Raw genomic sequence first — 19,411 nt, 5'->3', positions numbered from 1 at the left:
CCATGGTTTTGCTATTAATGTAATTTTTTAAATTGTAAGTTTTCAAATGTGCTACAAGAAATGTGCCTGTAAGCCAGCTCTGCAGATAAATTATGAACATACAGAGAACCATAAAAAAAAAAAAGAGCCAGGAAGCTTCTCTAAGCTTTCGCTTTTATCCGCTTCCAGTGAGGAGTAGCTTTAATGAAGAAAAGCACTTGTGTTTGGGGGACTTGATAGCAGAGTCAGTTAATGAATTAAGTTTTTGCACCGAGAGACCATTGCACAAGCCGCAGCCAGCACCGCTCTGGTCGCACATCCCAGGCAACAAAACAGCCGGTGGGTCAGTAATAACCCCAGGCTGTCACTGGAACCACTAATACATTGGCTGTGTCAGACTGACTTAACCTCTCACCGCTGCCCGTGCCAGTTATACATTAGCCTTGTGTTGTTCCTTCTCTTTTTATTCCAGCCAAACCTTTTCCAAAGGCCTCTTCCCCCAGCCACAGCCCCTCCAGCAGTTACGTGAAGAGCACTTCATCTTCCTCCACAGGCTTCGACTACTCCCACGACGCTGAGGCTGCGCACATGGCTGCCACTGCCATCCTCAACCTCTCCACCCGCTGCTGGGAAATGCCGGAGAATCTCAGCACCAAGCAGCAAGAGGCCCCCGGCAAGGTGAGTCGAGCGTGCCCGGGGACCACTGTGCCAGCACACAGCGGAGTGGGGTGAAACATGAAGTCTGGGGTGGGAGAAATACCTTTTTCTACTCGTTCTTATTTTAATTTTTAAATGTAGAGGGAATGCAGAGACTTGGTGCGTATCACCCTTTCAGTCCCTGCTTTGGGTGATGCAGTTTGGAGGCAGTAATCTTGGCTCTTACTGTGTTATGGAGATGCATTGTGGTTCAAATTACCTATCTGAGACATGCGTCGTTCCCAAGCAGAGTCTCAGAGCTGGTTTCAGTTGCTCACTGGGCTGTATCTGATGCCATTTGAGATTCCCCAGTTGCATCCAGGCTGACCTCCAGCTATTTTTCAGAAGAACACAGGTTTCCCAGCAGTCCCATGTTGCACCCTCAGCCTTGGGCAGATCTTAGATGCCCTGGGGCATCTTAAATGGCCCTGAGGCCTGTGTTCAAGCAACAGAGACAAAGCGCCACGTTGCTGGTAGTAGGAGGCTGCATTTGCATGGCACGTTTCGGAAATATTTATGAAAGAGCATCCCTTTTCATTCAGTCCCTTGTAACTGACTGTGGAGAGGATGGGATGTGAATAGCTTGTCCCCCTGCATTGCAAGAGGCAAATGGGGGCAAGATCCCCGTAGGGAATCGCTGGCAGCTGCTAACATTGGGCATGTTTCCAACCTTTCAGTCCATGGACATCGAGGTGGATGAAAATGGGACTCTGGACTTGAGTATGAACAAGCACCGCAAACGGGAGAGCACCTTCCCCAGCAGCAGCAGCTGCAGCAGTAGTCCCAGCATGAAGTCTCCAGATATGTCCCAGCGCCAAAACAGCACCAGTGCCACAAGCAGCACCATGACCTCCCCGCAGTCCAGCCAGACCTCCCGCCAGGATGAATGGGATGGGCCCATTGACTACACTAAACCAAACCGTCAGCGGGAAGAGGAGCCAGAAGAGGTGAGTGGTGGCTCTTCATGCTTGAATAACACCTCATGGGGGACTGAATGCCATGTTTGCTTGCCCAGTTGTCCTATTTCCCCCCAGGACCCCTAGTTTGTCCTTTGAGCCTAGGAGAGAAATATTATTAGCTTTGTCAGCGCTATCAGGAGTCAGCTGTGGACCATCAGGCAGGAGGCAGATGCTCTTGGATCTGCTGGGGTGCTCCTGCAAAGGAGGAGCCCTCAGCTTGTGTTGTTCTGGGTCTGCACTACTTTCTTCGTTGTAAATCCTTTCAGCTCATTCGCACCAGTGGTGCTCCTGGTGACATTCCTCAGGACGATTTATGTCTGCCATGAGCAGCTATGGCCCTGCATGCTGCTGACATTAATCCTGCAGGTGGGGGAATCATCCATTACCTCCAGCTGGGGGGAGCGTCCCAGCCCTGGAAGCAGCGCACTGCCCATTGGGAGGCAGGTGCTGCTGAGGATGAGTATGGCGAGATTGCACTGACCTTCATGCCTTGAAGACCTTGGGAGACCCAGGTGTAAATCCCTGTACAGACGTGTTTTACACATTTCCCCTGTAAAAAGGCAAAATTAAAGAGATTGTATTTCTGAGGTTTTTCCAATTACTATCAGATCTCTGGGTATGGAAAGGCACTTGCAGAGGGCTCGGGAGTGTTGGCAGTGCTGCACTAACTCTGAGCTGGGCTGAAGCTGGGATCCTTTCCTATCACAGCTCAACAGCAACAACCACCACTACAACCACTTTTCCTGGCTGTTTTCTTGCAGTCAGAGCCTGCTGCCCACTCTTTTGCCTCTTCTGAAGCTGATGAGCAAGAAGTGTCGGAGGAAAACTTTGAAGAACGAAAATACCCAGGGGAAGTTACTTTAACCAACTTCAAGCTTAAATTCCTCTCCAAGGACATCAAGAAAGAGCTGCTCACGTAAGTCCTGCCTTCTTGTCTCTTCTTCCAAAATGTATAAAATATGTACCCAGCACAACCAGGCTGGTAGGAGACAAACTTTGTTAGCAAATACATTTTAAAAATTAGAAGTGTAGTTCCCTTTCTTACTGTGATTGGTTTTACCTCATCTAAGCAGTTCAAATGAAAGCTCAAAGAGAAACCCTCCCTTCATACAGCTGCTGATCGAGGCAAAATATGTTCCCATATGTCCTTGAAACTGTGCAGTGATGAAGGGAACTTTCTGAGGAGCTTGGATTCATGGATGGGGCTGTGGAAACCTCCTTGCAGGGCCCATTTTCCCTGGTATTGTCCTGCAAGAGTGTTTCTGGTGCAGTGATGGAGCCTGCCCAATCTCCTGCCCCCTTGTTTTGGGACACTGGGTGATGCTGTGGAGCCAAGAGCACCCAGTGGGTCTCAATATCTTCTTGATGGGGGTGTTGAACCACAAGATGCCTCACTGGGAGGACAGGACTTGTTGGCTGCTTAATGTAGAGCAATGGGTCCTATCACCATGATAGTGCAGGGCCACAAAATGTGAGCTAGGGCTGCAGCAAGGTTGTCACGCTGCATCTCACACGGGAGAGAGATCCTAACCCAGCTCATGTCTGTGTATCCGTGGCATTGGGTGGGTGGGTCTGTTCTGCTAGATGGAGTGCTGCTCTGCATCCACACGGGTCACCAAACTGATGGTTAATGTTTAGTCAGACCCAAACACTGCTGCTTGGAGCTGGCTCTGATCTAATGGCATGTTGGGATCAGTCTGGAGATTGTGATGGGGATGTACCCCCTCCCGGGCATCCCAGCAGATCTGCTGTTCTTGGCTTCTTCCCTGTGCTTCTGACCTTCTTATGTGGTACACAGGGAAGAGTCAGCAAGCATCATTTTGCTGACCTTAGACAACGTAGCTCATGATTTGGCTATGCAAGCAGGAGGCTGAGGGAGCAGACAGGCAGGGAGATCTGTGGGGGCAGAGCGGCAGCAGCATCTTCCCTGAATGAGCAAAGCACAGACCAGCTGCGCTGTGCAAATCTCTAAAGGCTTTTTTCAAACCCAGCAGCTATGTGCACAGCAATTTCTGAGGTAGAGCCCTAAAGTCCTCCTGTGCTTTGATTGTATTATGAGGGTAGAGATATTTCCTAAATGGAAAGAGTTCTCAAATAAATAAATGGTGTTGAGGGCAGCACTGAGCCTTCTCTCCTTATTTAGCAATGCTGTTCCTTTCTGGTCCCAGGGCTGTAATGAATTAGCTGTTGTTAACTCAGGATCAGACTTGTCTGCTGTGTCTGTCTGGTGCTCCATGTCTGGGTATAGATCTTGGGCCATCCCCTGGCACTGATGGCTGTCGCTGTGAAGATGCTCCTCACTTCAACCTTCTCGTCCCCCTCCTGCTGGTGCAGGAGTGGGTACCACATAGCAATACATCACTGCTGCTTGAGCATCTTCATATCACTGCTGGCTCTAGGGCTCACTGTGTTTGTTGTGAGTGTTGCGGCTGCAAAAAGGACTCAAGGGTGAGCAGGGAATAGGCACACCTCCAAGCCTCAGCCTGCTGGGCCAAGCTCTCCCAGGATATCCCTGCACGTCCCGGGACATCCCTGCTCTCTGGCATCCCCCTGGCCTCAGGCAGGCAGGGCACAACTGTGCCAGAGCCTCACTGCTCATGCACAAATGGGATTTTATTCCCTGGATGCTGAGAAGGGATGGCACCTTCTCCCATCACCCACGCAGGTGCAGCTCACGGGGGAGGCAGCAGAGCAGGCAGGTGGGAAGCGCAGCCCGGTGGAGGCAGCAGGCGGGATGCAGCAGCTTCTGCCTGCCCTCAGTTTAGAATCCCCCAGGCACGGGAGTCAGAAGTTACTTTCATTCCCTTTCTGGAGTGAGCAGTGTTTTCAAGCTTTTCTTTGCAACTGTAAGGGCTGGGGGGAAAAAAATGTTTCAGAAAGCTGAAATCTGATGCTTTCAGGCAATAAGCTGATTCCCACACCCAGAGCTTCAGTATTGCAAAAACCATCCACTGAGCAAAGCAAGCAACTATGTATCTTGAACACTTTCTCACGTTTGCCACAAATTCTTTCAATTTTTTCAAATTTCTTTCAGGATCCTTGGGATCTTTTGGGATCAAAAAAGGGAGGAAGGGGAGCTGAAAGGGAAACAGCTGGTTTATTTGTACGCAAACATATAAACACATGCCAAGGTCCGATGGAAGGGGGGCTCAGCTGGCTTTGCAGATCCGTGGCTCTCGGGTGAATCCATTCCTTTCCAGCACTTACACTCGTTGTTGTTGTTGTTGCCCAGTTGCCCAACTCCAGGCTGTGATGGCAGCGGACACATAACAGGAAACTATGCCTCTCACCGCAGGTGAGTTGACCTTTTTTTCATGGTTTGGACTCTAAAGGCAACTTTTTTTTTTCCTTTTGGTATATTTTTTGACCATGTGGATAGTTTGGTTCTGTTTCTTCCCCACCTTCTGTTGCCCCTTTCCCTCCCAACACCCCGGTCCGTTTTCTTTTTCCTTTTTTCCTTTTTTTTTTTTTTTTTTTTGCTTATCCAGATATCCCATCTCTTCTCTTTCAGCCTTTCTGGTTGTCCTCTTGCTGACAAGAGCCTCAGAAACCTCATGGCTGCCCACTCTGCTGACCTCAAGTATGTTTGCGCTCAACTTGGAACTCCTTTTTTTCTTTATTTCCACCCTTTTTTCTCTCTTCCCCCTCCCCCCCCCCTCCTTTTGCTCTGCTTTTGCTTTTCCATCCCCTCCCTTCTCCTTTCAAAGAGCTGCTCAAATACCACCTGCAAGGAGCTCTGGTGGAGTCCAGCCTCCAGCTGCTGCATTGAGAAGAGGCAATGGCATGGAGGAAAGATAATTTTGGGGAGGGGGGACCATGGCAGTGTTCAGAAATAACCTGGACCCTTGGCAGGTTTCCTTTGGGCACTGTAGACAAATGATATTTTCTTTTTCATTTGGTGTCTTTTCCCAAGCTCTTGTTCCCTTGTTTGTGCCATAACCATTTTCATTCAACATTTTTGTACGTCTCTCAAATAATCCAAAGCCTAGATAAAGGCACATGCTTTATTTTTGGGTAGAGACACAGCTGGGAAAATACTGCCAGGACATAGCAAAGCCAACTCTTTTGGACAACCTGGGATGCTAATTTTATGCTAAATTTTAGGGGCCATTGGGATATAGTGACAGAGGTTTCTGTTCATTTCCATGAGAGTTTGATTTGTGAGGGGATGAAAGAAGGAGCAAGCAAATACTTGGTGAGGCCGGATCCTGAGCCAGTGGCAAAGGGCTCACCGGCACCCAAATTTCTGTTCCCATTTCTGCTCCTGAAGGGAGGAACCTGGTTTTGACATTTTCATTCCAATATCTTCCTCTGAATCCCGTTTTCAGTTTTGCTACTGACTTCCCAAACCTCCTCATTTTCAGTAGGAGCTTATTCTTCACAAGAGGGTTTCCCAAATGCTGTCTTTGGTTGCCTCCCATAAAGAAAGGTTTAATCAAAAATGTATTTAAAGTAGATGGAGACACTGGGGGCACCCCAACCCTCCTCCACCCAACCTGCATCACTGGGGGCAAGCTAATTGTGAATTTTTTTTCGACATCTGTTCCACGGAGACCGATTCTCCTCTGAGCTCCCTGTTTTGCTGAATCCAGTTTCAGGATTATTTAGAAACTGAGATATTCATAACTATAATTGAGGAGCCTCTACTGAGAATAAAACCTTATGGAGGACTTCACATTGCACAGGCTCATCACAAAAAGAAAAAAATATATAATGCCCTGTGTCCTGTATGCAATCAGTGATGTCTGGAGCCATAGCAGAGTCAGGTGGGAGCCTCTCTGCTCAATAAGGTGGTGGGTAATGTCCTAAATCCCTTTTTGGTGGGTGACCTGGAGGGCAGTGTGGGTCTAGAACTGCTCCACACTCCACCACTGATGTGGGTGCTAGAGCCAGGAAAAATGTTGATTAACCTCCTGCTCCTTATCACAGAGGTGGAAAAAGTAGCTGGATTAGTTGATATTAATAGAATATGCTAGTGGATGGAAAGGACTCGCATGATTAGCACTAAGTACGCTTAATCGTGCATTATAGACGATATACATTTTGAAAGAACCTCTTAAGAGAGCTTTGCTGAACTGGTGTTTCTCCAACAGCCTTAAAGAATAGCCAAGTGATCAGGCAATTAGTGTTAAAGATATTAAAAGCTCTCAGGAACAGTGCCTGTTTCCAGTAAGGGCTGGAGAAAACGCAAATGGTGTTGTCCCCGAGAGCAAGCATCATGCCGAGCCTCGCTGTGCTGCATACCCTGCTCCCCTCAGGCATCTGACGTGAGCACTTTTTGTCAAAATACTGTATAAAACAGGAGACTTCTGGCCAAAACAAAGCTTTCTCATGTTATTTCCCAAGTAATGTTTGGTTTGGGTTTTTTTTTTTTTTTGCCTCACTATGTCCTGGTGAGGATGGGAGCAGAGGAAGGAAGAAGGGGAGAGGATTTGGAGATATTACAGATAGCACAGCCATAGCTTTTCACAACTCCAGATAAGGCCATGTCAGTGTTTCTATTATAAATTCTATTTCAGGGGTTAATATCCCTGATATAAAAAAAATAGCTCCAGGCTGAAACATGCAATAAAAGGTCTCAGTCGGTATGATTTGTCTCCAGATAATTAAAAATCAAGATCAAATCACTTTTCTCCCCTCTTTAAAAGTCCTGAAAGGCAAAAGGATTTGGTGTTAGTGTTTTCATAATTTCATCCCACCCTGAAGCTAGAACAACAAAGAAATAGTTTTGCTTTCTACTTTAACAGCATATAACAGGGAAATGTCAGTCATCTCCCAAACCTGTAATTTCTAAATAAGTTAGAGTATTTGTACCCTCATCGAGGTCCTGATGGATGTGTCCCTTACTGCACTGGATTTATGTGCATTTATATTTTACTAGGTCTGAGTGTGCTAAGCCTTGCTCCAGACTTAGTCACCCTCCCTTCTGGGGCAAGGACATGTCCCTGCTCTCAAACCCTAGGCGAGGTACCAATTTTTTTTGCCATTGGAGACAATGCAATGACCTGCACATGCCAAACCCTCCTTCAGAGGTGGTGCAAAGAGGAGAATTTTGATATTTTCTGACTAAAAAAAAAGAGAACTCTTTAAAAGGCTGTTTTCCAAGTCACAAAACTAAAGGTATCTCTGGAAATCATTGCTCTGCTGACTCTCAGGGGCCAGAGCACCGCAGCAACACCATTGCCCAAGCCAGACATCAGTGCATTGCCTTTCCCAAGGGCACTGGCCTCGGGGTCTGCCCAAGCGCCACCATGTGTTGCCCATTACTTCACTAGGGTGTCCTGGAGACACATCGGTCCCTGCAGTACCAACCAGTGGTACCAAACCAGGCACCCATGGCTTTAAAAATGGGGATCGAGAAAGCGGGGATGCAGCAAAATCCTCCCACGACAAGAACGGGCACTCTGCAAGCTTGCAGCTGTGAGCTTTGCTGGCTCTGGCTCAAAAGCTGAGCATCTCTCCTGCTCATCCCATGGATTTCTTACCCCCCCTCCCCCTGCCCTGGTCCTAATCACTTGGTTCAAAAAGCCCTGGCTAATTGGCAGGCTGGCGAGCACTCCTCGCCTCTCTTCCTTGTCCCCATGACAGCTTTTATGTCCGCTGCATCACCTACAGCATTCGGAGTAGATCTTCATGCTTGTGGTACTTCAATCCCCTCACCTTTCTCTGTCTGCACCCTTAATGATGCAGTGCTTAACCCGTGCCATTATCTTCGCTGCCACTGGGTACAGCTCGCAGCCCCTGCTAGCCTTTGTGCAGCTTTGGGTGAGCACGGAAGTATTCCCCTGCTGTTGCTTTCAACCATGTCCCAGAGCGTGGGATGCTTACCTTCAAACCATGATCATGAATGCATCTCCAAGGACTCCTATGTAACGGCAGCGGCTGAGGACAGAGAGGCAGATTCTCCACTGAAGCACCAAAAGCTGCTGGGGCACCATGTGTGGTGACCTGGTGTCCCCCAGCCCGAGGCCCCACGGGCAGCCATCCCCCTGCAGACCCTGCCCATGGTGTTATGGAAGGAGGAGACCCGAGCTAACCTAACCTTTTTCCTCCTCTTCCTTCGTTACTTTCCATAGAGGCATCGGCTGGTTTCGGACTCTGAGGACCCTCCTGTGGTGGGGTGTCTCTTTCTGCTCTCAGTGAGATTAGCCCCCCACAAGTCGCCCAGACCTGAGCTGAGACCTTCTGTCAGGCTTCCTCGTGGCTGTGGTCAGGGTGGCCCCGTTGCCCAGAGCTGTCAGCTATTTTTCTGGTTTCTTGTCCACGCTTGCATCCAGCCCAATGGCCATGGATGGTACCTGCTGTCTCCTTATGGTTTCCTCAAGGTGACAGATGCTGTCCTGGAGAGGTTTTTTTGGCTCATTATCGTCTCTGAGCTGTCCCCTTCATGAGGGTGGGGACAGAGGCTGGGACCCATGTCCCTCTGCCGGAGAGCAGCCACCCACCTCGCTCCCAGCATCTCCACCTTTTCTCACTGATGTTCTTCTCCAACGCCAACATTGTGCAGCGATGCAGCAACTTTGGTGCCATGGATATTACAGACCAGACCTTGTTCTTACAGAGGGAGAAGGGGCAGGAAGAAAAAACCTGCTTCTGTGTTGACAGTCCCTAGATTTCTCTTTGAAATGAGCTGTTGCAAAGTGTCAATCCCCTGCTCGCATCGCCAGGCTAATCTGAGGTTCCCTTCCCTCCGCAGGTGCCCTACTCCTGGTTGTGATGGCTCTGGTCACATAACAGGAAATTATGCATCGCATAGAAGGTAAGATCTCCCTTAAATTATTTTCTCTGTAGCCTCTTTCGATTTTTTTTTTTCCTTCCCCCTGCAGTGGGCAGAGTTGTAAAGTTCTGAATAAAACATTAATGTTACTGACAACTGAAGCCTATTTTCATCTCTTTAATCTGACTTCTTTTTTTTTTTTTTCCCTGATGTTTCCAGCATCTGATTAGAAGCTCCTTTCAACAGAATAAAAGACAAAGGGTCAGATTTTAGCTGATGCAATGTTCCTGTTAATAATGCTACCTATTTATGACTTCTATTATCACTTTAGAGCATTAATAGCAGAGATCTGAGCCTTCTGTTTCAACAGTTCCATTAAACATCGCAAGCTGTTAGCAGATATCTTCTTATCTAGACACCATTAATTACTGTCCATCTCCCTCAATTTTTTATTATTTTTTTTTCTCCTGACTTCTCCTCGTGATGTGAGGCTGCAAAACGAGAGAGATCAAAAACACTGTGCCAAATTCAAGGGAAAGATGACTGAAGTGGGGAAATAGCGAATGCAGGGATTCTGCCAGTGAGACAGGCCTTTCTTCTTTTTTTAACCAGTCTGTCAGGCTGCCCTCGTGCCAAGAAAAGTGGGATCAAGATCACCCCAACAAAGGATGATAAAGAAGACCCAGAGCTGATGAAGTAAGTCTGCGGATAACTCCCGAGCGGAGCCTTTCACTCTATCTCCTTTGCCTTGCACAGATTTATGCGGGGCAGCAGCACCCATCCTGCAACTCCCCTCACTTGTGCTGCTCGGAGCATTGTCTGCCCGCACTGGAGCAGGCACTGCCAAAGCTCTTCCCCTGGTTGTTGGGGAATTTTAATCCCTGATCCCCAAAATGGTGTTGTGATTTTGAAATCGGTTTGGAAAATGGGGGAGTGGGGAGATGTAGAGGAATGAAGCTGGGTTAATTAGGATCGATAATCTACAGCTGTGGGTTGGCTTGGGGCGGTGGGTTGGCTGATGTAGATAAAGTGCAGCTGTGGCTGTTCTGTTAAGTGGTTGGGTAGCCATGGAAGAGAGAGGAGAGAGAACACGCACCCTGGATGAGGAGAAGGCAGCAGAGGGACTGGCACAAAGAGTATGTTGGTATGAGATGGTAAAAGACCTTGTTGCAGCTTGATAGTTTGGAGAGTGCTGTGATAGGAAGATAACTGTATTTTTCTTTATTGTTTTTTGCAAAGGTAGGCTGATGGGGCATGGGCAGTTCCTCTCCTACCTGTGCTTTTTATAATTCCTAAAAAACCCACTGATGGTGTAAAAGAGGGTTTGAACCCACAGTCAAGCAGAACATCACAGATTTTTGGGGCAGCAATGGGCAGGTGAGGGGTGCCAGTGGGCTTGCTTAATGCCCAGGAACATGGTAGAAATAGAAACTCTCCAGCACTGAGTTGGACCAGGATGTGATAACCTTGAATCAAATGCATTTTGTAGAGTCTTTGCCACGGCTGACTGTTCAAAGCGAACTGAAAAAGCCTTTCTCTGTTGCTTCAGGCTGAATTTTTCAAAACATTGCAGGAGGTTTATTCCTACTGGGAACAGAGATTTTAAATCCCTCAGTCCACCTCAAGAGCTTTCATTTGCTGTGAAATCCATTTGCCTGGACTTTTAGTGAGCCTGAGCACCACCAGCTCAGCATTCGGGGCCTGATGCGAGGTTTGGGGTCTGTCTTGACCTCTCATACAGCTACAGGACATCAAAGTCTTTACAGCAATGCTGGGACTAGCATTGACTCCAGAACCCTATTTTTTGTTAACTTGGAGCATCCCCAGTCTTTCTGAAGCCTGTTCACCCACCCAGCAAGTGCAGGTGGAGTGGGGTAAAGAGAAACATGGAAAAACGTATAAATCCCCTCCAAGAGTTTTCACAAGCCCATAAATGCTGGCATGTTTGGCCAGACCCCTTTGGCTCAGCTGACTGTCCCCAAAATGCATTTTTTTTCCTCATTTTAGCCCTAGGGCAGATCTCACCTTTGCAAGAAGAGCAGAGGTAAATAGCTCCGTGCACCCGGGAGCCAGAGCGGGAAGCAGTGGGTGCGGAAGCATCCCGCGGGGGCTGAAGGAAACTAGGATGCGCCAGCCGGGGGAAGGGCCTTTAAGAAAAAGATGATATTTGAGCCATCTGCTCTGTTCTTACTCCTCAGTCTACAGGAAGGAAAGCCTCCCAGTTAAATGAGCCGTGTGATAATTAGCAGGACTTAGTGGAGTTTATTAAAAATTAAGCAACCTACTCAAGAATCTGTGGGAAAAAAATCCTTTTTTGGCTCAAATACGCTAAATTGCTGGTGGCATTGTAGTGCTGTGCCATTAACCACTGACACAGTGAGGGGAAAGGACAAGCAGTAAATGCTGCTGTGCAACTGCTGGCTCTTGTACTTTTGCTTCTTTTACCACAGCCGGAGGCCCCCAGGTGGGATGTCTCCACTCTCCGTGTTTTCCCCAGGGACTTGTGCCCTGCGGGGCTGAGGAAGCCTTGGCTTTGCTCATCCTTGCCTGCCCCATTAAGGGCTGGGACTGGCTGGGGATGTGCCAAGCGGCTCCTCCAGTGCAGTTGCTCTGCAAAGAGATTGCTTCCCAGTGCAAGGAGAAAGGGGCTTTTATACGACTGGTTTGTTATGGTGCAGCTGGCGCTTGTATAGGAACGTGGGATGAGCTGTCAGAGCATCCCCAGCAGAATGATGGTTCCCCCCAGCATCCTCACCAGGGGTTGGGTCTTTCCTAGTTTCCCTAAAGGTGCAAATGTTGGGAAGCTAAAGTGGCAGGAAATGGGGTTGGAGCATCACCAGAGCTGGGATTTTCTGAGTCCTAGAAAGCTGATGCTATCCACCTCCAGGCTGGCCTTGGAGGCTCGTCGTAGCTCCGCTGCTCCATCCGCAGCCGGACCATGGGCATGGGTGCAGGCAGTGCCGGGTGGGCTGTGAGGGTCTCTGTGGCATAAAGACAGGAAGGCATTCCCTAACATCCCGTGGCACAGGCAGCAACCCCTGCTCCTCCAGTACACCCAAGAGGATGCCTGAAACAACATGGTACCACAATCCCTTCGCTGCTGCCTTCCCCCAGCCCCTGCAAAGCTGGTGCGCTGCCCTCCGCAGCAAGGTGCGCCTGGTGCGGGTTTGCGTTAAGGAGCTTTGGCTCTAAATCCATCCTCCGTCTGCACTGAGTGCCACTTGGAACCCAGCCGAGTTTTGCACATTGCCACCGAGGAGAAAGTCATTTAGTCCCTGTTGTTTTTGCTGTTCATCCTTCAAGTAATTTGCTACAGATGTGATTGAACAGATCACCTCAACCTTCAGCCCAGCCCTGGCATAAAACGGAAGCATCCACGGGTGCCTAATTGATCAAATGCTACTGGTGCTTCTGTTAAATAATAATAATTTAAAAAAAAATTAAAAAATGTCCAAGCCAGCTGTTCTGCACAATAAGGCTCTGGTTTATTTTTTAACAATGAAAATGTAATGAAAGTTAAATTAACAGCATAAAATATGTGATGGTTGGGCTGTAACGGCTGCATACTAAATGCTGGGGTTTGTCTCTTTCTCTCTCACTCTTTCCCCCCCGCCCCCCACCCCCATCTCCTTTTCCTCCTGAGGATTCAGTAATTTGCTCGTGATCATATAAAAGCAATGATGTTATGAATTTACTGAGGATCCTGCTGGCAGGGATATTATAAGTGAATTGTGCTGCATTTGCAGCTGATTAAAATCGAGATCAGCATTTTTCAAATTATCTTGGGAAAAGGCTGGGTGTACAGCTCCCCCCTTCTGCTGTCGTCTCCCTTTTGTATGAAATGTAAACAATCAGGATAATCGTTTCTGCGGTGAAATGCAGCTTGCGATTCTCAGGAGCAGCTCAGCGGATACTTTGCTGGGGAAACTCGAGGTCCCTAATTGCCTTCAAACTGAGAACACGGGGGTTATTTTTGCCATTTCTTGCCTGCTTCCACCTCCCCTTTCTTAGAGTAACCTCCCTTGAGTAATAAACTTTTAACTGTATTTATAATTGACTAGCATCTTTAAACAAATGCAAACCACAGCAAAACCCCTAGTAGACTCACCGGGCTTTGTCAAACAGCTGAATTCAGTGAGTATGCCATTAGGTGGGGAGTTGGTGAGTGTGGAGTGGACACTCATCATCTTGGCAATTCAGTGTCTGTGCTTCTGTGATGCCCCTCACAGCTCCTGTGTGCTTTAACCGGCCGTAAATGTGGCAGAAGCACAGGGGCTGGAGGGCTCGTGCTCTGCCTTGGTGGCAATTCCCACTTCTGTCCCTTGCAAGCGCAGGCTGATCTCTGGTACCTGCAGGATGTGAACCAGCAGGAGGAGGCAAGCGAGGCCGTGCTGTGGCTGCTGCCGGCTGAGCTGTGCCCCAGGGTTTCTTTGTTCTGTCTTGATGGGGTACACACTTGGGAACCCCTCAGACACCCTCCTTGCAGGTGCAGGTTTGCAGCTTTTTGGTGTGCGGGTTGCAGCCTGACTGGCTCCTGGGTCAGGGGCTGGTTCACGGGGAAGGGTTGTGTCCCCACGGGCAGTGCTCTGAGATCACATTGGCCGTGCTGGTGTAGGGGGATAAAGCTGGTGACTGTAGTAATGCAGTAGCACCGGGCAGAGCTGGCTGTAAATGTGTGATGGTTCGGTGCAAACATGTCTGTGTCAGCCTTGGGGTATGTCAGGACCCCACGGCAGGCAGCCCAGCCTTCTGGCTCTGCCCTCAATGATGCACCAAACACCACGGTTTGGGACAGCACTGGGACCTGCTTTTGCTTCAAGCATGAGTGTGACCTGACCTCCAGTCTTTTTGCAGGATTTACTTTGGTTCTCTATGGCTCTTTTGAAGGGGCATTCATAGCTCTTAATTTCCTATCTGTCATTTCTATCAGCTGAGCACCTACCCCATAAACTCCAGATGAGAACCCCAAATGTGAATGCTCTCTTCCTAGGCTTCCTCATTTCTGTTCATCCCTAATTTCCTTACGTCCCTCTTCATTCCCATGCTCTAATTTTTGTTCATTCCTTTTGCCCAGGTGTCCGGTTCCTGGCTGTGTCGGGCTTGGACACATCAGTGGCAAATACGCCTCTCACCGGAGCGCATCAGGGTGCCCTCTCGCAGCCCGCAGGCAGAAGGAAGGATCGCTCAACGGCTCCTCATTTTCTTGGAAGTCATTGAAGAATGAAGGCCCGACCTGCCCTACCCCAGGCTGCGACGGCTCTGGCCATGCCAATGGGAGCTTCCTCACTCACAGAAGGTAAATCACAGGGTTGAGATCATTGTGAGCATGACCACGTTGCCATGGACTGACCCACCTGCCTGTAGATGCTGCTTGAGCATCGTTCAGCTCTTCACGCAAGGCTCTATAGCTGGTACTTTTGATGCTGACTTCAGTCAGGTTGCTCCACGGTTGGAGTTTTCTGCATGCAAGAAAATGCATAGTTGTTTTAATAGTGCAATGGTGAGGTGTGGATTGGGCAAAATAACGGAAAATGATGCTATAATGTCCTTCCATTAGCATGCTAGAACAGGACTTGGGCTCCCCAGACAAGGGTTTGATGCCCGAGCCAGCCAGGCTCATCTCACCTTCCTCACCTGGCATACTCTCTCTTCAAGGAAACAATGTGGGGTTTGATCTTTGCTCAGAGAAAATTGCTCTCGCTTTATAAATGGGGAGTTTGTAGCATTATTCATAAAGCAATTTCCTCTGTACCATAAAAAGCTTTTAGAACTGTCTCGCAGCATGAACTCCACCAAATGGTACATGTTCTTGTTGGGAACATAAGCACCTATAAATACCTAGTGTTTATGAAACTCATTTTTACTTGCTTTTCAGTTTGTCAGGGTGTCCAAGAGCTACTTTTGCTGGGAAGAAAGGAAAAATCTCAGGGGATGAAATTCTCAACACAAAGTTCAAGACCAGCGATGGTAAGGATTTGCACTCCTTTTGCCTGGCAGGTGTGTCAGGGCATTGAGCCTGTATATCTTTTTCTTTGCAGACTGAGGAGGTTTCAACAAATGAATTCTGGCCACAGATTTGCAGGGATATCATGTGCTGTGAACACCCATTTCTTGGGTTTCCTGAGTATTGGGTGTGGTGTGGTACTGACACTGCTCCCTGAGTGACACACCATGAGGGAGCAGGTGAAAAGATGAAGAGGGAGTTCCCTTAGGGAAATTTGGGAAAGGGGGGGAGGGGGAAGGAAAAAAAAAGTGCTGAAATTGAATTCCACCCCCCCCCCCCCCCCCAAAATATTTACTGGCATTTTTACAAATCCCTTGCAGTTGTTCAGTGATTTTCACCTATTCAGGGCTTTTAATCCTGAGATATTTCTGGATATGGAGTTCTGTTGGCACTGGCACTTTGCATTTCCAGTGCTATTACTGAGGTTTCTGTGGTATTTGATAAGCTTCAGGCGTTTAACATGAATACTAATATACTTTGGAACCTATAAATACCTGAACTCTCGTAGAAATATGGCTTTATTTTACGAACCTTGCAATTTCTAACCAAGACATGCATTAGTTTTTTAAATGGCATCTTCCCAAACTCAGGACCAGAGTGACCTGAGTTTTCAGGACAATCAACCTTGCAGGGTGTGGGGATGTGCTGGACTCCAGCCGCTGTGCTGTCATTTGGGTTTGCATTTGCATATTGACCTATTAAAGTAGCATTGAACCATGATGATAAAAGACCTTGGGGAGGGAAAAAAAAAAAAGCAGCGAGATGTGCGCCCTGTTCAGAGGATGTAAAAGCAAAGGTGAGGACTTTGAGTAGTGATGTCTATGAACAGGATGGGCTCAGCAGAAAGCTCCACATTTTTGTTTTCCCTGTGAGTGTTTGCTGACTGCCCACGACCTTCTCTCCTGCAGTTCTAGAGAATGACGAAGAGATCAAGCAGCTGAACAAGGAGATCAGTGAACTGAACGAGTCCAACTCTGAGATGGAAGCGGCCATGGTGAAACTGCAGTCACAGGTTTGTGTGCTTGGACATGCATCCAAGCCCCTTGATGCATGGCCAAGCCCCTTGCATGGGTGGTGGGTGCCGTCCCATGAGGGTTGGTAACACTGCCGTGCTCCTTGCTCTGCAGATCTCCACCATGGAGAAGAACCTGAAGAACATTGAGGAGGAAAACAAAATCATAGAGGAGCAAAACGAAGCCCTGTTCCTGGAGCTCTCAGGGTTGAGCCAGGCTCTAATCCAAAGTCTTGCCAATATCCGCCTTCCACACATGGTAAGAAACTTTGACAGCGCTCTCCCCAGCCGGTGCGATCGAGGGAGCCGTGCCAAACCCAATTCACGATAAGGCTTATGTACAATTAAAGAGTGAGAGAAATTCTCTACACACACCTACGTGTCCTTTATAAGATCAGTTCTTTTGCCTTATCTCTGAAGCTTGCATTGTATCTCCCTTTTGCTGTCATTTTCTGCTGATCTCCCTTTGTATCTATTGTTCTGTCTCATTACATCTGGGAGCATTATCACAAAATAGGAAACTTTATCAAGGGCACCCAGCACCTTTTAGGCTAAGACAGCACAAGCAGAGATCAGGAGGGATTGGATTTCAACGTCAGAAAGATCTTACAGCTCCTATTATAATGCAGGTAGTTTCAATTCAGTTTTGAATAGCTGGCAGTCAAAGAATAGCATTCTTAAAAAGAGTGTATTTTGTTTAATTTAACAAGGTCTAACAGCCCACAGCATGTTACCATAGAGTTACTGCAAAATGAAAAGACTGCATTAAAATAGTAAAACCACAAAAGGCTATTAATTACCTTCTCTCTATTCCCAGGAATGTAATTACTGTTGTCAAAACCAGGTGTGTGGAGGGGGGGCTCGTGTTGGCGAAGCTGTCCTCTTACAACTCATAAAGACCCTCGCAATGATCAGAGGAATGAGCTTTTGATTTCCTTTTCCTGCCATCATTTTTTTTGGGGGGGGAGAATCCTTTTCATTGGGGTTTGTATTTAAATTCAGGCTGGTTGGAGAGAAGCCATCCTCCAGCAGAGCAGTTTTGGATAGTATTCACCCAGCTGCCTAACTGGCAAAAAAACACTTGCTGAGTGCTTTTTTGTAAAGTATTTGACACATAAAGGTCAAATAAACTGTTCAGCAAATATTTTTTTCAAGGTTTCAGGCAACTCCAATTAAGTAGTGCCCATGAGATTTGTATGCTCATTTTATTCCTGTTCTTTTTCTTCCTTCGCCTCTTCTTTTTTTCCCCATTAACTCCAGGTTAGATACTTGCAAGTGTTCCACAATGCCCCTCCAAAGAAAAAGCTGTACCGCAGCAGCATGCTGGTGTGGGCAGGCACGAGCCCAAGGTGACCGGGCTCCTGTCCTAACTTTGCCTTTCATTCCCTCTGTGATGCTTCAGCAGTGCTCCTGTCCTCTAGCCCTTCATTTCCATGGCTTCATTCAGCCTCCAGCCTGTCAAACTGCCTGTGTGTGCTTAACCTGATGCTGTTAATAGTTCCGTGAGGCCAATGCATAAAATTAAAGACCCAGTTAAGATCTGGCAGGCTCAGGGGTTGCACAATGAGATTCCCGTATGTACAGCACCGCACACAAAAAGGCTGTGATGTGGAGACCTTTGGTTGTTGGTACACAGACAGAGGATTAATTGTAAAGAGGCACCCCAGCCCTTTCCTGCTCTATTACTAATGCTTTTATTTGGCTATTTTGACCGCAGGAGCCAATTAGTGAGCAGAACTTTGATGCGTACGTGAACACGCTGACTGACATGTACACCAACCAAGAGTGCTACCAGAACCCAGAGAACAAGGACCTGCTGGAGAGCATCAAGCAAGCCGTCAAGGGCATCCAGGTTTAGTGCCGTGGGCCAGGGATGAGCAAGCGAACAGACTGTAAGATGGAACTTTCCCTCCAAGTATTCAGGTTTACAAGTTAGAAAACTTGTTTAATGAATGAAATTAAAAAAAAAAAAAAAGGACCAAAATGTAACCAAGAGGCCATTTCTGAGACGTGGAACTGATCGAACTCAATGTTCTCGTTTACTTAACTTTGGACCTTCTTGAGAAAAGTGGGATTTTTTTTTTTTTTTTTCTACCTGGACCACGAGGTAGATCAGGATGGAAGGTTAACTCCTCCTGGAGGCTGTTGGGCTTGGTAGCTGGTGAAGAGCAGGCATCTTTCCTGAGTTGCCACGCTCTTGCAGAGTTGATCCAAGGGTTAAAACATTACAAGAACAGGGTCTTGTCTGATCCAAGACTACCATATGACTGGCTTAAACCCTCATGTTGTCTATGGTCTTATGTCCAGATCACCTACTCACACATGATTATGTTCTATGTTGCTACAAGTGCTGGAGCTGCAAGCTACCTGTAAATCTGAACCTGTTCTGGGCCTCCCAACCCCGAAGTGTTCAGATATCCACTGGGCATGGGAACTCTGAAGTATTATAAAGTAGCTTATTTTTATTTTCTGAAAGAAATCTGAAGAGCAGTTCTGGATCTCCAGTGGAAAGCGCAATGGAAAAAAGGTTCTCAGGGAAGCTTTTGGAGTTTGCAACTACAGTATTCCTTTGTCTGTCTTAAATATGAGAATAGCTATTATGAATAGGCCAATACCAGATATTTCATACAGAGGAATTCTTTAATGTATCATGGTCCGGTGTATATGATTTTTTTGGAAGTCTGTTTGATGACAGTTCTGGTTCTTTTCATTATTGTGATCATACTTACACTGGCATAGTACTGCCAGTCCAGAGATCATACATCAATGCCAGAGAACGTTTGAGATTGCGATGAACAAAACAAACAAACAAAAAAAAAGAAACAACAAACAACAAAAAGAGGAAATGTTAATTGATGGCCAGCAAAGTGCTTACATAACCGTGAATTGGTAGTTGATTTCTTACAGGTATCCACAGGGCAATGGGTATTTTTTTGGTTTGGTGTTCTAAGTTTCGCGCAAAATCACAGCGCAAGCACTGTTCTACAAAAAAAAAAAAAAGAGTATTCAGGTATTGGGTATTCTTCCAAAGAAGCATTTTGTAA

The 19,411-nt window shown here is 47.4% G+C and overlaps 1 protein-coding gene across 6 annotated transcripts in view; it reads left to right on the top strand.

Annotated features, from left to right (window-relative positions):
• MYT1 (myelin transcription factor 1) overlaps positions 1 to 18,370 on the top strand; it is a 62,394-nt gene extending 44,024 nt beyond the window's left edge. For 4 of the 6 annotated variants that reach the window (XM_056354917.1, XM_056354913.1, XM_056354912.1 and 1 more), the window contains exons 12-23: positions 452 to 657; positions 1,353 to 1,622; positions 2,396 to 2,550; positions 4,867 to 4,929; positions 5,146 to 5,214; positions 9,331 to 9,393; positions 9,964 to 10,047; positions 14,426 to 14,647; positions 15,227 to 15,318; positions 16,264 to 16,367; positions 16,483 to 16,626; positions 18,085 to 18,370. In XM_056354917.1, coding sequence (XP_056210892.1) covers positions 452 to 657; positions 1,353 to 1,622; positions 2,396 to 2,550; positions 4,867 to 4,929; positions 5,146 to 5,214; positions 9,331 to 9,393; positions 9,964 to 10,047; positions 14,426 to 14,647; positions 15,227 to 15,318; positions 16,264 to 16,367; positions 16,483 to 16,626; positions 18,085 to 18,225 — 1,613 coding nt within the window. In that variant the 3' untranslated portion in view covers positions 18,226 to 18,370. The remainder of the gene's footprint in view (positions 1 to 451; positions 658 to 1,352; positions 1,623 to 2,395; positions 2,551 to 4,866; positions 4,930 to 5,145; positions 5,215 to 9,330; positions 9,394 to 9,963; positions 10,048 to 14,425; positions 14,648 to 15,226; positions 15,319 to 16,263; positions 16,368 to 16,482; positions 16,627 to 18,084) is intronic. The other 2 variants (XM_056354916.1, XM_056354915.1) reach the window with 1 other exon arrangement.
• Positions 18,371 to 19,411: the final 1,041 nt, after the last annotated feature.

This window comes from Falco biarmicus, chromosome 10 (assembly GCF_023638135.1).
Source record: "Falco biarmicus isolate bFalBia1 chromosome 10, bFalBia1.pri, whole genome shotgun sequence".
NCBI classification, from domain to species: Eukaryota; Metazoa; Chordata; class Aves; order Falconiformes; family Falconidae; genus Falco; species Falco biarmicus.
This window is presented reverse-complemented; position numbering and strand designations above follow the sequence as displayed.